At 44.2% G+C, this 19,723-nt stretch overlaps 1 protein-coding gene across 2 annotated transcripts in view; it reads right to left on the bottom strand.

The window, feature by feature from the left end:
* Positions 1–287: 287 nt before the first annotated feature.
* Positions 288–19,723, bottom strand: part of GNG12 (G protein subunit gamma 12) — a 125,534-nt gene continuing 106,098 nt past the window's right edge. For both annotated transcript variants that reach the window (XM_003260169.4, XM_003260170.4), the window contains exons 3-4: positions 6,368–6,486; positions 288–4,369 (exon numbers count right to left, since the gene is read on the bottom strand). In XM_003260169.4, the coding sequence (XP_003260217.1) occupies positions 4,244–4,369; positions 6,368–6,460 (219 nt within the window). In that variant the 5' untranslated portion in view covers positions 6,461–6,486 and the 3' untranslated portion in view covers positions 288–4,243. The remainder of the gene's footprint in view (positions 4,370–6,367; positions 6,487–19,723) is intronic.

The raw sequence follows: 19,723 nt of genomic DNA, 5'->3' as shown, positions 1-19,723 counted from the left end.
TCACCACCCGTGGAAGCCTTTTCAGAGGTCTTCGTCGATGTGGAGCTAGTCCCTTTCCTCTGGGCTCTCACAGCACTCTGTTCACCTGAGTTATGGCACTTGCCACATGATACGACGATGATTAGTTTACGTATCTGTCATTCCCACCCTCCTTGGTCAGACTGTGACATGGGCTGGTGTAAGTCTTATTCGTTTGGGTGTCATGGGAGCCTGACTCTCAGCAGCTTGCTCTCAGGAGGTGCTCAGAAAATGTTAACTGAGTGAAGGAAGGGAAAGGGGAAGAGAAATGGTCTTTTATTCATTTATTGAGCAAAATGCAAGTAGGATGATACAATGAGGCGCTGACACAGTGAAGAAAGCAGTGGTGCTTTTAATGAAACTTCTTTCAAATCTGTGAACATGCTAGCTGTGAAGTAAATGCTTTTATTCTTTCCATAGGATATATTTCCAAATAATGATCACAGTGTTATGGTTAATAAGATGCTGGACAGATGAGTAGCCAAAGAATATTACATAACAACAAGATCTCATCAATGATATATCAAATGCAAATTTACTAAGACATCAAGAGAATATCTGTTTGTAGTTACATGGCTAAAAACAAGACATTATTACAGTAACCAAGTCCATAAAACTAGAAAAAAAGCACAGTATAACAAAAAGGCCTTTCAGAAGCTATTAAATGAACAAACATTATACATAAACCAATTTTATATCTGAAGCAGCTTATAGCACCAACGCGTTGGCAGGACCAGCAGAGGGGTGGGGTCTTTGGACCAAGGCATCTGGGAACAGGAAGGGCTCTCAGCCATCATCTACTGCAGCCACTTGTTTTACAAATGGAGAAATAGAGGCCCAGAGAGATGAAGCGCCTTGTCCAAGGTCACACAGCACAAGACAGACTGGGAAATGATCCAGGGCTATGATCCAGGCCACTGACTTCAGGTAAGTGCTCTATTTTAACATACAGATATAAGATTCTATTTGATTTGATGTATTCTTTTCCCCATTAACAGGTCCACCATAAAAGAAAGCAATAAAACCCATAATGAACTCTGGTATTGTATTTATTTCACTGAGAAATGACTGGCATGCTATAATCATTTTGGGGGCCTATATAGATCTTAAATTCGGGGAATTAGTCAGATAACACTATCTTAGTTATAAACTGATTGAGAAGGTGGCATTTGAAGAGAATATTCGGCACATCCTCCACTACGTAAGCTACCCTATGCCTCAAAATTACTAAATCATTGGTATAAAGTTTTGGTTTTTTTCCTGATAGTTTAAAGATTAGTACAGTACAAAAACAGTCTAAATAGAGAAAAAGCAAGTCAGGTCTCTCCTTTAAAAGGTAAGTATGGCACTTTTCATTTTAATAAGGTAAGTGATTTTAAAAACCTGACATTTTTTAGAAGAAAAAAAAACTAGCTATGACCCATCACTTGTGAACCATCTGGTATATAAAATATTTCCCTTACTTAAAAAATGTTTCTGTAAAATACTTCAGAGTCAAGAAATCTTGCCATGGTCCTGAGGCCTCAACTGGACAGATTTATGATGAACTAATGAAGATACAAGAATGAAAAAAAGAAAGAGATCACTGTTAACAGAAGCAGCATTAAGGACAAAGTATACCGAATATATTGAAATAGCTTCATGGAAATGAAGCCAAGAAGTTGCATGTATATACGTGAGAAAGTTTATCATTACAGTGGTAGTTGGAAAAATAACAAACACTGGTTATTTGTCTATCATTAACATAAACCAGCTGCTGCAGACAGTTGAACTGTGGCTTTGTAAGGAGAATAAAGCCTGATAAATAAAAGTGACTTCTGCATATCATATATATGTATACACATTTTCTCACATAGACGTCTAGTTACAAGCAAATCAACATTTAGCTACAATTTTCCCCCTCTTGGGTCCAGCATCAAAAGATTTGATATTCGTGAACATGCCGTACACCTGGTTAGGAAGTTACATATTTATACTCATAGCCTTTATTGTATCTGACCAGGGCGAATAAAATGAAATCTCCTGGGACCTCAAGTCCATTTCTTACCACTATAAGCATATTAACAGATATAGATCAAAACATACTTGTTTACTGTTAGGTAAAAGAGCATGTTTCAGTACTAAATAATAAACTATGCCTGCTACCAATAACGTGCACATAATGGTATAATAAAGGTAATTTTTCATGAAAATATTTTGAAAGAAGCTATATTATAAATATTTAAAGAAACGTTAAAAATCAGAGTGAAAATCAGATTAGTGTTCTGAAACCGAGTAGAAAAATAGACTTACAAAAAAAAGAATGTCTCATTAAGTGAAGCATTAAATGTAAAGTTGTCTTTTTAGTGTAAATTTCAAATCTCACCCTTTGAGAGGTAATATGTTTCTCTCTCCTAAACAGGTACCTGTAATTGATTTGGGAACTGGGCATATCGCAGAAGGAAAAAGCAGATGACACAAGGCTAAGGGCAGTGCCGCAATTTTCACATGGTCTTAGAAAAGCGAGGGGCATTCACAAGGCTGAGTAGATAGCAACTTGGAGAAATACTGAATAAATGTGAGCAGTTTAAAAACAGTAATGCATTTGTCCACTCTAAATGAGCTAATACTCAAAGCCCAGACACTGGATTTTAAAAGGGGTTTGCTTTCCAGGACAGATTGTACAAACTTTGGGAAAATCATTGTAAATAATTACTTCTTGGGGTTGATTCCTTTTTGAGAGGAAGTTTTTAAACTTTGCTTAGTATGAACTGAGGATGAATTAAAATATCAAAGACCTTGTGTATGATTTGACCCCGAAGCGACCCTCTCTTCTACTTTGATAAAGTCAAGATACCTTATTGGCCATAGGAGATTCCTCCTTTTGGGGATGCCCCCATACCCGGAAATTCCAAGGGTGTGAGGGCTATATTTGGGCCCAGAGGAAAATCAAGGAACCCCATATCCAGTTGCTGAAGCCCTTGGGCCCAAGGAGTGTAGCACTGAATGTAAGGCTCTCCTGGGTAGCCTATGTGCCTCTTGGATGGCATGTGAACAAAGTAGGGATGAAACTGCAGATATCTGAAAAGAGCTTAAGCATCCTGTCAGCTTTGCATTTTTTTTTTTAATTTTTTTTTTTTCCTCACCGTGTTCCATATACCTGTGGCTGGGGAAGGTAACGCCACCTCTGCAAACAGATGCTCTGGTAAGAGACGAAAGAGACAGCGAAGGCAGAGAGAGCAAGACAGAGGGCTCAATCACAAAGCTGGGACAAGGAGAGCAGCTGGTTTTCACACATTCCTGCTCCTCTCTCAGCTGGGCTCATGTTCACTCCGTTTCATTCCAATCATCAGGGTGGAGATTCAGAGGTGCCTATCCCTAATCCAGTAGGGAACATGAGCCCTGCGAGCACAGCTGCTTGGGGTCCTCCCAAGGGTCTCCCCTTTTCCAGACTCAGCATCACTGAAGCCCTAAAGGGTCCTTGTAAATTAATGTCTCATATTATCGAAAGACTGTCAGTTTAGTTTGGTGCAGTTTATTGTAGCCTAAGAGGTCCAGCAAGATTTCGAGAGAGGAGAGATGACTGCATTACTTGATTACGATGAATACAATCTTTAGGATACTCTTTACTTTTTGTACAATAACGATACGAAAGGAATTTTTTATTCTACCTATACACAGCTCAAAATAAAGGTATAACTTCTGGAACTGAGAAACTGATGGTATGGAGAGAGGGACATTTTCATAAGAAAATAGCTTTGATAAGTGTATACACAACGGCATATATATATACACAAAACAACCCTCTCCCTTATATACTATACAGGCTGGCACATGCCTTATAAAGAATATAATATCAAGGCTTTCGGATTTCAACAAATTTTGGCATTTTAATTTGACAGGTGCTCAGGCAATTTAGGTCCTGACATACCGGAATCCCTTGTCTTTCTAAAGTGTATAATTATGTTTTTAAAAAGGCCCAGATCAACTTTCCTTAAACAGTAACCCAACATAAAGCCATAGTTACCAAGTGGAAAATAAGATTGTTATTCTGTATTAAATCAGTAAAGGGTATTTTAAGAGAAAGGACAACTTGGAAGACTGAGACTTCAGGGTCCATTACTCCAAGCTGAGAACATTTTAGTTATTAGCAGTGGTTACCAAATAAGCTGAAGGCAAATCTCTTCAAGGAGCTGCTCATAATTTGCTTTGTTGGGAAGAGGCGAGGAGCTGTTTCTCTATTCCACTATAAGATGATGCAAGTTTTTTTATCCTTGAAAGGGTTTTCTGAAGTTGGTATTCCTATCAGCAAAGGGTCACTCCTGGCATGTTCCTCACAGTAGGACATGAGGTCCGCTGATGCCTTCGAAACCTGACATAGAGATAAATCAAACAAACAGGAAGGAAAATATTTCACTTGCACACTTTCAGAGTGTATTTGAATGCTAGGCTATTGAATGGAAGGCTGATTTGAACAAGGTAATCAGAGTCTCAAAGCATTGCTCTCAGATTCTTGTCAGGTAAAAAAAGGAAATGGTACCTTTAAAATGGTGCAATTTGGCAGGTAAGGTCTTTCTTAACCAAGCAACTTAACAATGATCAGACAAACTGGCACATGTATCCCTTCATGGGAGTGCTGAGGACACACCACCAGCTAATGAGCTAGCATTCCTGTCCAACATTTAGCTGGAGTCCAATCAGCGAACGATCACACCCGAAGTGAGGGTGATTCTGCAAAATAAGTGGCCTGGATTCTGCAAAAATGGACTGTGTGTTAGGTTTTCTTATTAGATAATCCTGAACTGCAAAAACTTTCAAGGGTTTAAAGAAGACATTATGTATATTTTGTGTGTATGTGTGTACAGACAGAAGGAGGGAGACAGACAGTGCAAGCAAGTACATGTGGTCAAATGTTAACAACTGGTGAATCCTGGTAAACGGTTTATAAATGTTTGTTGTTACAACTCTTTGGCAGGTTTGAAATGTCTCAAAATAAAACGTTAGGGTCCAGGTGAGAAAAAGCATATGTGAATCAAGGGAAGGTTGTATCTTGAATTCTACCCAGAAAAAACAGATTGGAATGCAGAACAGACTTGAAGAACTGAACGATGGGCTTGGGGCCAAAACTCTGGAGCCAAGTCGTGGAGCTTCAAGATTTACTGTTAGAGATTGGGCTTGCGGAAGTAACAAGAGAGACGAAACCAGCATGGGAGGAGGCAGTACCTTACTCCGGCATGAACTGAACACGGAAAATATCATGCCCTGTTTCAGAAGTCTAGGAGGGAGACCCTACAGAACGGGATCGCTTTGCCCTAAGCAAAGAGCAATGGGGCAGCTGAGCCCTGTCTAGCACAGCCCAGAGAGCCTCACGCTGGGAGGACAGGTGACCATCTCCAGGCCCAGATGAACGATCGAGTGATTGCTTCAGTTTCTTTTTCTTTCTTCTTTTGAGACAAAGTTTCGTTCTTGTTGCCCAGGCTGGAGTGCAATGGCGGGATCTTGGCTCACTGCAACCTCTGCCTCCCAGATTCAAGCAATTCTCCTGCCTCAGCCTTCCAAGTAGCTGGGATTATAGGCGTGTGCATACCACCATGCCTGGCTAATTTTGTATTTTTAGTAGAGACAGGGGTTTCTCCGTGTTGGTCAGGCTGGTCTCGAATTCCCAACCTCAGGTGATCTGCCCGCCTCGGCCTCCCAAAGTGCTGGGATTACAGGCGTGAGCCACCGCGCCTGGCCAACTGCTTCAGTTTCAAGGAAGAACTAGTCATAGCATTCCAGGGCACTCACTGCCTAGTTCTCTCTTGGGATTTAGGGGAAAAGACTTCGAAGTCAGGTGATCTCAGAAATGCATTCCAGTTTCTCTGTGGGATCTCAACTAAAGCCGGCATTATTGCTCTGGGCACAGAAAGCGGTCACTGAGGGCCAAACACATTTAAAAGCTTCATTTCCCTAAAAGGGAAACCTAGACTGCTGACTTGTTATGTGAAGCTGCCTCAGCTGCACTGATAATTCTAGAACACTTAAATTCCAGAGGAATGACTAGCTGTTCATGAAGTCTACTCGGAACCCCTGTCCCATTTTAGAACACAGGGATCAACGGACTTGACCTTGTTTATTCAGGGGAGACAGGTCCTCAGGAAATCCTGTCCAGAGTTTTACAAACAGAGAGGCTAATGCAGACACTTTTGAAGTGAGGCCCCTACTATACAGGAAAATGAAAGTTAGGATTTTGAGACTCTCAGCCTGTTCTGGAAAAATCCTGGAAGCAAGCGGAATGAAATGGTATTATCTTCTCTGACAAGGGGTCCAGCCTCCAAGGAGCAGGGGGAGCTGAGCAGAAAGCGTATGTCGTCCCGTCGGGGCTTCTTACCTTGATTCTTTCAATGGAGGCTTCTAATCTTAACTGCTGCACCGTTCTCCTTGCCTGGGCTACACTGTTGGTGCTTGCTGTCTTGCTGGACATCTTCAATTATTGTTTTTACCTGAAATCTGAGGGGAAATTTTTTTAAAGACAAGTAACAGGCATCTTTAAGTCATTTAAACATTCATAATAATATGTTCTACTTCAAGGGAAACAGATGGATTTTCCTAATCGTCACAGCTTCTTGGAGGCAGTTACTAAAACACCCCTTAGAAATTGGAATGGTGACCTAGGTATCTAAGTTTGTCATCCATTTGAGCACCTACATAAATCTTTAGTTTGCAGAAACCCAGCACTAGCGGCTTAATCAACGCACCCCAACATATAACATAAAACTAGACTTTTCTAGGATTTCCTAAGAGGAAACGAATACGCAAACACTTGTAGCAGTTAGGGGACCTGTGGAGAAAGTGAGCACGTGCTACGGGAGGCACATTACATGTCGGTTTAATATTACTGCTACCTACTTTCACAGAAGGTTTGATTTCATTTCTTTTGGGCTCTTGCCCCCGACTATTAGGCTGATCAAAGTCCTGGCAACAGAAAATGAGAAGAGAGCTTCTCTAGACAACTTTGAATAAAGGGTGCTTATTTTTAAATACTATCATGATGTGGAATCGTTTTGAAAGGTGTTAGGCTCATAAGGAAGTTTTTAGTCATGAAAGAGTGAAAACTGTCAGTGGAGACTCTCCGTGACGGATCCATGGTAAACGTCAAATGGGATACATGAGAAGCCTACAGTCTGAGATAATTAATAAAACGTTATTATTCCCTCCTTTGACCTCTCCCTGGTCTCACTGTGATGGTCTGGGCACCTGCTGATCCTGTCACTCCATCACATGTTTGTGGACTGATTCTCCTCTCTAGCCTGAGCTTTGGCCTCTAGGCTGCCCTGCTGCCCTCTCTCCTTAGCCACCTGGTGTAAAGCAATGGGAACAGAAACATCCTGGCCCTTGCTTTACAAACTGGTTGTCCAATAGCACATTTCAAGAGGAAGGCAGGCTGGGGGAAAAGTGCTGCCTGGTGCCCTGACCTACATGGCTAAGTTCATTCTCATCAGGGTGGCAACCGGAGGAAAACGCAGGGCTGGCAGGCCTGGCAGCAGTGTGGCAGTTTTATGACTCATGGGAGCAGGTGGACAGTAGGTGTGCCTCCCCGGCGCTAAGTGAGGGTTCAGCAGTCTTAGGGCTCCGTGGCGCCAGCAGCAAACCCAGGCTGACTCAACCTTTTGGAGAGGCTACAGCTGAATAATGTAATTCTGCCATAAAGGCCGAGACCAGACAAAGCCGCAAAAAAACACTAGCAACCCAGACTCCAGGGCATCCATCATGTGGGCACCACGGTGCTCCACACTGAGTTCTACTAGACTTAGAACATTCCCAAAGGCCGAGTTCTAGGACTTGGGTAGGGCTTGCAGCCGCTGTGGTCAGAGGAAGTTTCGGGTCAAATGCACAAATAAAATTGTGCTTTTAACTCTGTGCAAAATTTTGACATCAGCCTAATAAGCAACCTTCACATTCCAAAGGATTTTTTGGGGGGATTCAATTTACTATTGCACATCAAGTGTTTTGCATAGGACCACGGCATTCCATAAACTGCAGCTGCTAGTATTTTTATCCTTGGGGGTCACATACAGCACAGTGAATTGCAATTCCCTGTTTACCTGTTTGTTCTGCAACTCCCCAACAACTGGTCAATGAGCCACAAGGGTTTTGATTGAGCGGGTCTGGGTGGGGCTATGGGCACCAGCCCTTTTTAGAGTCCCTGGACAATTTGTGCCACTAGTGTCAGAGCCCAATGCAAAGACTAGTGACAGCCATCAGAGGATTTCCCTAGGAATAAGGAAGCTCTGGCAGTACAGAAAACTAGGAGGATGAAGGATGTGGCAGAGCAGGGTGGCCTTGCCTTGTGCTAAGCCTTGGACAAGCTCATTTCAACATATTCCCAGAGTAGCTACCTCTTCCTCAGATTCCTCAGTCATCCCTGCCCCACCCAAAAGAGAGGCCTAGGGTCTCTTTGATTCTGCGCACACCCAGCAGCCTGGCCCGATCCCTTTCTGTGCTCCCAAACCAGCATTTACTAACAGAGCCTCTGAAATGCAACTGAGGAAGTAGGCAACCTCCCCCTGGACAGTGTGCAGTGTGCTCTGACTCACAGCAAGTTGGAGATATATATGTATGTATATATACGTATATATATGTATATACATATCTATGTATTAACGTATATATTATGTGTATGTGTATATATATATATATGTATATATATATATGTATATTGTTCCCTGCAGCAAGTAAAACTGGGCTCCCCTTCCAACTGGCGCTGGTTCTGAGGCCCCCAGACTCCAGAATGTGGACATGACACCCTTTCTCAGCGGCCTGTGGTTTCTATGTTGCACCCTAAGGACTTTCTAAGTGTTCCCTTTGCATGAGGATAAGGTCAAGCATTCTCTTCTTCCCAATCTCCAGGGCATAAAGTTTCCAAGGCCTGAGCAAGTTTTCCGGTAACTGCAGAACAGTGCACACATATCAGGACTGGACCAGTAATTGCTCCCACCCGGCATGGCCGTTGGCAAGCCGTCCACAGTCAGACTCTATTAATATTTATAAAATGCTCAGGTAGGTCCCTCTAAAGTCGGCGAGACACTCAGCATTTAGTACATGAAGGTCTTTCTTACTTCCTGACTATATTACAGTCAAGACTAAACACAGCCAGCAATTCATGATTCACACTTGCCAGCCCAGGCTCCTTGCAGCTTTCCCTCATTCTGATATCTGCGTTCAGACCTGCTTCTGCAGAAGGCTTTCTCCAACCTCGTCACTCAGAGGCTCCCTGCTCCCTTCCAATGGGGTACTCTTGCTGGTCCCAGGCTCTACAAAGTCCATGCAACACATTTTTAATTGAGTGCTACTAGGTACAATATGTTGAGAATAAATGGGCAGGACAGGCACACAGCTCCTGCCCTCACAGAGGCAACGTTAGATAAGCCATTAGACACCCCCTTCTACTTCAGGCGCAGCCCAGCCCCTCCTCCTGCCCTGCTACTCCTCTCAGGCTCCTAACTCAATTTCTCTTCTGAAAGTCCCTTCCCATCTGCTGGTACAAACATGGATAGCCTCACCCAGAATACAAATTAAAGTTTAGGAGATAGGTGATTTTTACACATTTATTAAACACAAACAACTTTCTATGAATATTGTATAGCAATTGCTTTGGGAAGTCGATTAAATGGGGGTAACTGTGATTGCAGGGGAATGAAAAACGACTTCCCTCTACCTTTCTCAGTTCTATGGCTGGGCTACAAATTAACCTGACATATAAACAGGTTGGCAAGAGGAAAACTGTATTTAATTATGTATGTACACATGGGAGTGCCACAAATATGAGACTTAAGTGGTCAGATGATGAAAGCTCACACAGGACCCTGAGCTACGGAAAAGAGTGGGGGTTCAGGGTTTCCGGGGCTGGTGGCAACATGAGTGATGGGAGGTAAGGGGAAGAAGTAAATGGTGAATAAAGGTGGTTTGTCGTGCACACAGCAATTCTCAGTTAATACAAGTTGTCTCATAGCAGCCCTCAGAAGAAGAGGTGACAGTCTGTCTGGGTGTGGCATCACTTCCAGTCTCCCCTCTCGGGATCCGAGTTAATCTTTCCCAGTTGATAAGATTTCTGGGAGAATATTTGTGACAACTGAGTTCCTTTTGGAGGATCTGCCTTTAGGCCGATAAGGGGAGCTCAGAGAATGCCTCTGCCTACATCTGCTGTTCCCCAAGTGTCCTCGGTTCAAAGTAATCAGCACAGCAAAGTGTTATATTCTGGGTGGCATTTCCTGAACTCCTTCATGGTCATTCTTAGAAAAAGCTGTACACTGGGCCACTGGAAGGGAAGATCATTTCTGATCGTAACATGCTTCCTATGGAGAAAGCAGATCAAAATTAGACCATCTCAAGTTAAGGAGCCTCTGGTTCGCCGAGTTGCCAATGGCTGCACAAAGAGGGCCACTGTGTGATCCCTGAGAGGCAGAGGTGTTCACAGGAGCTGGAGGTTCCTTCCAGCTTGCGGCTGCTCTGCAGCCCCTCAACAGCTGGGCTGTGCAGAACAAGACAGAAAGCCTGGGGAAACAAGTATCTCCAAATATCTCTGTGCCTTCGGAGGGTTTTCTTTGGTCTTCCCTCAGTGGTGAGGATGTCTGGCTGTTTGTTTGTTCTACCAGGTAGATAAAAAGCTTGCTTTATTCTTACACCAGTTATAGCCTCCAAGGCAAACAATACCTGATATTTGTATGGAACCTGTGAGCACACACGTTGCTTGCATATGCATTATTCCATGAAGCCTCACTATAATCCTGAAAGGTTTCTTATTAGATGAGGCAATCGAAGTTAGAAAATCTTGCTTCAAAAGTTAACTCAGGCTGGGCGCGATGGCTCACACCTATAATCCCAGCACTTTGGGAGGCCGAAGTGGGAGGAACGCTTGAGTCCAAGAGTTTGAGACCAGCCTGGGAACACAGTAAAAACTCGTCCCTACAAATAATAACAAAAATATTTGCCAGGAGTGGTGGCACATACCTGCAGTCCCAGCTACTCAGGAGGCTGAAGTGGGAGAATCACTTGAGCCCAGGAGGTTGAGGCTGCAGTGAGCTGTGATCACACCATTGCACCCCAGCCTGGGCAACAGAGCGAGACCCTCGTTTTAAAAAAAAAGTTAACCCAGTTCGTAAGCCTTTTCACTCTAGAAGCCACCCTTCCCACTGTGCCAAGGAAAGGATTAATTCCCATTAGTTTGATTCATAAACACTCAGGGCATCACTGAATGCCCCACCATGTGGTTCTTTTTTTTTTTCCTCTTTTTTTTTCTGAGATGGAGTCAGGCGCCTGCCACCTCGCCTGGCTGATTTTTGTATTTTTAGTAGAGATGGGGTTTTACCACGTTGACCGGGCTGGTCTCGAACTCCTGACCTCTGGTGATCCGCCCGCCTTGGCCTCCCAAAGTGCTGGGATTACAGGCATGAGCCACCACGTCTGGCCCACTACGTGGTTCTTAATCGGGGTGACTGACACGTGCTGACCTAAAGTAGGGGGCTTGCTGATTGTCTTGTGTTTGTGTAACACCTCCCTTCTCATGCATGCAAGCTAAACAAGAATGTTCTCGCTCCTAGACAAGGACTGAAGTTAGCATCTGCAAATCCTCAGCCACCAAGTATTCTATCCTACCCTGAAGAGCCAAGGCCTGTGCGTGCCTGTGCAGACTGCCAGTCTGATAACACTCTGGCTATCGCTTCTGCAGCCTTGCTTTCATTTTTGCATATGGGTAACAGATTTGAATAAACACATGTAGTATTTAGCTATTCAAATACTTCGCATTGGTTTTAATGCTGTGTTTCATCTGAATTCTCAGGTTCCTAGAGCTTCCTAGGAACATGATGGTCCATTAGGGAAATATGGGTATTTTCATCTTTGTCAAGAGGGGCCTGAAGCAGGGAGAGCAGGGTGGGGATGGAAAGAGTGTCACAGAACACACTCTGGGGGGAAGGCACCAGGAAGCCCCAGGGTCTGAAACACAAGTCATTATGGCCTGGCCAGTAATTGAATCACTGGAGTGAAGCCAACTTTCTGAGCAAACACCCCTGTGGCTGTAATAAAAGAGCAGGTTAAAAGAAAAAAAAAAAGCCACTGGCTTCCACTTACTCTCTGGTCTTGCCTTCAACTTTCAATGTCTTTCTCTAGCTCTTTATCTGCCTCTTCTTCTGTAAAAGAGGGACTATATAGCGTTGTCAGGGGAGAAACAGAAGCACCTTCCCTTGCACATACAAATGTTTACTAAATGCCAGCCCCGAGGCTCACTAACAAGATGTAAAACATGTGCTTGGTTGGAAATGAGAAAGATTCGGGAAGCAACAGAAGAATTTCAAGGTAATGTGACCAGGTGGCAACAGCTTTCTAATGTGGCCTTAGTGAGAAGGCAGAGTTAGGTTCTTAAGAGAGTTCCTCTATTTTCATGAGCAGTTCTTATTTATATCAAAGCCTGCAGGCTAAATCCAGGCTGCAGATGTGTTTAGGGGGGCCCCATACAGTGTTAACTCAATTGTGTGTGTGTGTTAACTTTAAATTGAATGTCAACATTTGAAAAATGGAGAGATTTCACTTTAAAAGGAAGACTTACGGAAAAATCAGAAAATCCTATAAAATTGGGCTGGATCTGAGCAGCAGCTGCCCCTTCAAGCACTTGCTGGTACACCTGCCAGGCCCTCTATCTGAACTTGTGGCACTGCCTTTACACTATGCCTTGGATGTTTAGTTCCAGGGACACATTCAGGGATTCGCCGGGGGCATCTGGGCTCACTCCCGTCCTGCCACTTCCCAGATCTAAGGCCTTGGGAGAGGACTGATAACCTATTTAAGCCTCAGCTTTCTCATTGGAAAAATGGGGATAACAATACTTTCCTATCTCAAAGAACTGTTAAAGAGCATCAGATGAAATAAGTATGTGAGTGTAATAAACACAAAGCATACTTGGTTTCTGAGAGTTTAGTACCTGCATCCTTACACACCGTGTGAAGTACACCCAGCACTTTGCATTCCTCAATGGACTGGAGCCAGGCAGCAGTTCTACCCTCCTCCTAGCATGCCTCACTGGACTTCCAGTGGGATGGGCTGAATTGTGTCCCCCCAAAAGTTATATGTTGAAATCCGAACCCCTAGTAATTCAGAACATGACTGCACTCGGAGACAGGGTCTTTAAGGAGGCAATCAATTTAAAATGAGGTCATAATGGACCTTAATCCAAAATGATTGGCATCCTTATGAGAACGAGAAATTCGGACATAGATGGGGACAGAGAAGACCATGTGAACGCAGGGGGAGAAAACGACCATCTTCTTTTTGTTTGTTTTTGAGATGGAGTTTTGCTCTTGTCGCCCAGGCTGGAGTGCAGTGGCGCGATCTTGACTCACTGCAACCTCCACCTATTTCAAGTTCTCCTGACTCAGCCTCCTGAGTAGCTGGGATTACAGGCGCCTGCCACCATGCCTGGCTAATTTTTGTATTTTTAGTAGAGATGGGGTTTCACCATGTTGGCCAGGCTGGTCTTGAACTCCTGACCTCGTGATCCACCCACCTCACCCTCTCAAAAGTGTTGGGATCACAGGCGTGAGCCACCGTGCCTGGCCTCGACCATCACTAATAAAAGCCAAGAGTGAGGCCTCGGAAGAGGCCAACCCTGCCAATGTCTTGACCTCAGACTGCTAGCTTCCAGAAATGTGAGAAGATGCATTTCTGTTGTTTAAGCCCCCTGCTCTGTGGCAGTTTGTTATGGTGTTCCTAGCACACTACCACACCCAGGTTTTCTTGATGTTAGGGCTCCAGATGACGCAGTCTCTGCCAATTCAAGGCGTTTAGGAGCGATCTGGCAGGTAGAAGTGAGGAGGCCAGTTTCTTGATGCTTGGGTTATTTCTGCTGACAAGCAGGGTGGTGGGCAAGCTGCTCTTAGGGCAAGTGGAGGCATCATAGTGTCCAGTCGCTAGCAACACAGGACTGAGAAGCTGCACGGCTGCAGCAGCCTCTCGAGCCTCTACTCCCCACTGGGCACCCGTGGCCAGTTCTGCAGTGGTGTCTGGGAGTTGTTCCCGGGGACAGTATCGTGGGCCTGCTCCTCCAGCCCTTCCAATGATTGTGCAAGCACCTAATTCTCTGTATTGAAGCTCACTCTGTTAACTTTGCCAAGATCACCTTCTGTTTGCTGTGACCGAACCTTGGCTGATTCACAACTGTTAATCTGTTGCTTTGTAAACTGCAAATAACTTCTAAATATTAGCTATTATTTGGATTATTACCACGCCATCACTGCTGGACATCCCAAACTCTAAAACTTGAAGGGAGGAAGGAGTTAAGACATAAAATTCTTTCTCTTTCTCCCCGAAGTTGCAGGTTATGAGGCCAGGGTGCTTGAACCTGTGGTCAGCTGCAAGTGCTGCCCTGGTCCGGCATAGTTATGAGAGTAAAGGGCAAAAGAGAACACATTGCTGGTTTACAGGCAAGGCAAATGAGAGGGAGAGGTGAGGAGGGGCTGCACAGAGAGGTGGCTTACAGGAAAGGCAAATGAGAGGGAGAGGTGAGGAGGGGCTGCACAGAGAGGTGGGAAATGTGGTTTGGGGTGGGGAAGACAGAGTGTCTAGAGCTTTACAAAGAGAAGTTTACATAGGTTCGGAATCAGCAGAATGAGAAAGAATGAGAACACCTCTCTCTGAAAACCTCAACAGAGCTCATTCTGTAAATGCAGCAGGCTTTCAGATCTGGAAATACTTTTGAGGTCCCTATCTGGTGTCTTTCAGTAGCTAATTTTATCTGCCATCGAGGGTACATGTCCCTGAATGATAACAATGAAGATACTAAGTTATAATGATTAATTTTGACAATTACCACCATTTACTGAGTGCCGAGTCTGTGCAAGGTAAGTAAATTCCATGCAGCATTGCATTGAAGTCTGTCAACAACTCTAAGAGATGAATCCTTCTATTATTTCTGTTTGACAGATGAAGCAGAGAGAGGTTAAAAAATTCTTGCCCAAGATCACACAGATTTACATGGCAGAGTTGAGACTCAGGGCTACCTGGCTCTCAAGATCATGGTCTTATTTACCACCCTTTGCTGCCTGCCTCTGAACAGCAAGAATACAAGGAAGGGGTTGGGAGAAAGGAGAGGCCAAGTGTCAGCCAGAAGCACTGAATAAAGAAGACGGCCTCCATTCAGGGGCTGCTGTTCATTCAGACGGGTCATCTCCGTAGCAAAGGCAGTAGGAAGTGTGAAGCTAAGTGGCTTTGACAGAAGACCCAATGAAGGAGAATCAATTGTTCTTATTTATAAGAACAACTGCCCCAGATTCTACATAGGAATATTGCCAAAGACACAAGATGATTCTCCTGTGCCGGAGAGAAGGTGGCAAGGATCCATGAGAATGAGCCAATCCTCGGCAACAAACCCAGGAGAGTGAGCTGCAGAGCCTGGGCAGCGAGCTCCTCACCTCACTGTGTGTCTAGAACACCTGGGACACCTGTTTAAGAAAATCTGACTCAGGAGGGCTGGAGAAGGGCCCGCAGATCTGTATTCAAAGGCCTCCTAGATGATTCTGATATAGGTCCTCTGAAGAAATGGCTTATGGTATGATCAGAGTCTCCGCCTCTTGATCCTCCCCATGTTTATTCCTGCCTGGGAATTAAAAAATGTCAATTTAAAAGGACACTACTCAGCCAGGTATGGTGGCTCATGCCTGTAATCCCAGCACTTTGGGAGGCCGAGACAGGCAGATCACTTGAGGTCAGGAGTTGAGAGCAGCCTGTCCAACATGGCCAAACTCTGTCTCTACTAAAAAAAGAAAAATCAGCCGGGCGTGGTGGGCGCCTGTAGTCCCAGCTACTGGGGAGGCCGAGGCAGGAGAATCCCTTGAACTCGGGAGGCAGAGGTTGCAGTGACCCGAGATTGCACCATTGCACTCTGGCCTGGGCGACAAAGTAAGACTCTGTCGAAAAAAAAAAAAAAAAGGACACTACTTTTTTCTGTGCTTAACTTTTCAAAGCTCTGAATAAGTAAAAATTCTAACTTCTTTTAATTACCTTAACCTACAGGATGAAGTGTTCTTCAGACTGAAATTTTTCTTACCATTTAACATGCTTCTTTGCTAGAAACGCCTGAGTTTTTAACAGCCATTGCTTTCTGAAAAGCGTCTCCTCCCTGGCGTCAGTGATGCTAGACTCTCCTGTTCTTGCCCTGTCCAGGGATATTCCTTTGGGACAGCTCTTGCCCCCTTTTCCTGAGTAGGTATTCTCAGGGGCTGGAACTCTAGCACACTGAACACGTGCTTTTATAGCCAGATGAATCCCGGCGCATCACTTATTAGGCCAAGTTGCCATACTGCTCTGGGCCTCATTCGCTCATTTGTGAAATGGGAAGGAATAACAATAGTACTTACCTTAAAGAGCTGCTACAGGGTGAACTGAGAGCACATATGAGTTGCTCAGCACGTGCCTGACACGCACTGGTCCTCAGGAAAGGCAGATGGTGCTCTCTCCACCCTATGACTTCAGCTATGGCCAACCCACTTCACACGCAGCCCCGACCCTTCACCTGAATTCCAATGTGTAAATGACAGCCTGTTCAATTTGAAGCTTGAATGGTCCACAGTTGCTTCACACACAACACAGGTAAAACCCAGTGAAACACCACTGTCTACCCCCGACCTGACCACCACCGTCCTGGTCACAGAGGCCTCCTTTTGCTTCTGCCCTCCTTCTAACTCCTCAGACCATCTTTGTCCTATAAAAATGTGAGCCACGTATGTGATTTAAAATTCTCTAGTAGCCATATTAAAAAAAAGTGAAATTAATTTTATTTTATTTAGCCCAATATGAAAAAACTGACATGTAATCATTGTAAATATTATTGAAATTTTTTTTGTACTAAACCTGTGAGACCTCACAAATATTCTATACTTGTAGCACATCTCAATTTGGACATGACAGTGGCTGCCTTATTAGACAGTATGACGTGAAACTCTGGACTCTGAAAATCTTCTTGAATTCTCCACTTTGACAACCCTCCTCCGCCCCCAACCCATTTTAACTTTCCCCATTCTCCTGTCTTCTATTTTACCTGAGTCTTGGCTCACTGCAGCTCAGGTCAGGGCTACTGCCTGAGCCTTGTAACAGCACTCCTGCCCCTAATCCTTCTTCCGTCTGATCTACCCTGACCACTATGCTCAGATACAGTTCCCCTTTCAGTTTGGTCCTCTCTGGCTTTCCCAGGACCCCCCAGGAAAAGTCCAAAGGGCTTGGCTTCACACTCAAGATCCTCTCTAATGTTTTGCCACCATAATAAAAATCCTAATAATAAAGCAGCTAATTTCTTCACAGAGCTTACTACATGCCCATCAATGTCAATACATCATCCTACTGAATCCTCAAACGGCCCTGTGAGGTAGGCTCTATTTTCATGCCCATTTTACAGATGAAGAAACTGAGGCACAGAGAGGTTAAATATGTGTCTTGTATCAAACAGCTAGCAAGCTGCTTGCTTGGGATTTGAGACCAGGCAGGCTGATTCCAGAGGCCCGGCGCAGAACCTCTACTGCTATACTGCCATAGTGTCAGGGGAGTGTCACCCCATTTCCTGGCTTCATGGGCCGTGTTTAAAGTCTCGCCTGCAAGCTTCCACTCCAACTCTCTGTCTTCTTTTCTCCACCTGTTTAAATTCTCCTTTTGTAGGCCCTAGTTCACATCACCTCTTCCAAGGAAGGTCTGTCTCCCTCATCAATTTTGTTTACAGTGATTAATTCCCTTCGTGAATTCCTGCTACGTGCTTCTATCGTATGGGTTCAAGGACTCCTGAGGGTGGGTCACGAGTGCAAAAGGTGGGCATGGGGAGTTGAGCCCTGATGCCCTAAAACTGTATGCAAAATTTGGTGTGTGTGCTTATGTTTTGCTTTTGTTTGTTTTCCGGAGGACAAGATCTAGAGCTACCGTCAAGCTTTCAAAAAGGTCTGTAACACCATTTATTTCAATGGTTAATTGTATGTTATTGAGTGCCTACTGTGTATAAATATTGTCTTCCCACTGTTGGCTCGGTAATAATATAGCAACTACACTTATTCATTACTATAAGCCAGCTACTGTGTCAAGTACTCTATGCAGATAACTAGTTCATTTGATATTTTCTGCAACTATAGAAGGTTGGGTTTATCACACCTACTGAGACCAAAAGCTCAGGACAGTTACATAATTTGTCCAAGATCATACAGCTATTACATGGCAGAAAGAGGATTTCAACCCAGATATCTGACTTTAAAGCCGTGCCCTAACCAGACAGCTGAGTTATCCCATGCCATCTTCTCTCTCAGATTGACTAGTGTGGAGAATGAGGCCTCAGTTAAAACTGGATTAGATTAAGACATGCAGTGTAGCAACCAACACATTAGCCAGCCTGAGTCTCGCACCCTGGGTGTTTGCGTGCCCAGTGTTTGTTTTCTCAGAAACAGGATGCACCTTGCTGCTCCTTCCTACAAGTATCCCGTGAAACACTGACTGCTCTGAGCCCACAGACGCTCACTTGCTTGGTGGCCTGCACAGCTCTGAGCAGCCTGGGTGGAGCTTCTGATGTTTCCATGCACTTGATTAGGGCCAGTTGCTGGTGCTCTGAACTTTCACCTCCAGCATGAGATGGCCACTTGTGTGGCACCAAGATTCCAAGGGACCACGCACCCTCATCCTGTGCCCCAAATAAGTTTTCAGCTGGTGAAGGCGGGCCCATGGGGAGTAGCCCTCGGACGGGACCCATCTTAGCCCCTTCTGTGCTCTGCTGGACCAGAATCCAGTAACACACAGACATGTGTTTACAGTCAACAGTAAGAAGGATGTTTACAAACAAGTTTTACTCTCTACCTAGTATCTCAAGACGGCTGACCAAAGATTTGCTGATATCTGCAGGGCTGGCTTGGGAGAGCCAGGTATCTCATGTGCTTATCCATAAATGAATAGATGAATGGATAAATTCAGCAATTATTTAATATTGAAAACAAAAGCTAACATTTAGAGTGCTTTTTCTGTGCCAGGCACTGTGTTAAGGGCTTTAGATAAAATTATTTTATTTACTCTTCACAACATCCCTGATAAAGGCATTACTATTATTCATTAACTAGTTTTCAAATTTTAGAAGAATATACACATGAGCAAATAATTTAAACAGTCTAAAAGGTTATACGACAAAAACTAGGTCTCCTAGTACTCCTGGCTTTCCCAGGCAACAACTGTTAACAGCTTTTCATGTTTCCTTCTGACATCCCATGCATATATAGACACGATTATGCTTGTATCTGTCTTTAAAAATAGAAATGGGAGCATATTACACACATTGCTCTGAACCTTGTCTTTATTTTGATTAATAATATATTCTTAAGACCATGGTAAAGTTAGTTTTATTAACCCAGTTTCCAAGTGAAGCTCTCAGGGATACCTAGTTAATAAGCTCCAGGGATGACATGAAGCCTGGTGCTCCCAGCCATCACTCCACATTGCAGGCCTCCCGCATCCCTCAGAAAGCTTCTGAGCCTGCAGAGAGGAAGTGGGAATGATCAGGGAAGCAGAAGAAAGAAATTCCTGCCCTAAAAGAACTCATTGCTTTTAGGGGCAAACAATACTGTATGAAGTGAGAGAATATTTCCAAACAACTTAAGAATACATGCAGGACACAGGTTCACAGTACCCCACGGTGCTAAGCATGCGTGAAGAAAGGAGCCCCAGAGTGGAGTGACTCCAGCAA

This window comes from Nomascus leucogenys, chromosome 12 (genome assembly GCF_006542625.1).
Source record: "Nomascus leucogenys isolate Asia chromosome 12, Asia_NLE_v1, whole genome shotgun sequence".
NCBI lineage: Eukaryota > Metazoa > Chordata > Mammalia > Primates > Hylobatidae > Nomascus > Nomascus leucogenys.
This window is presented reverse-complemented; position numbering and strand designations above follow the sequence as displayed.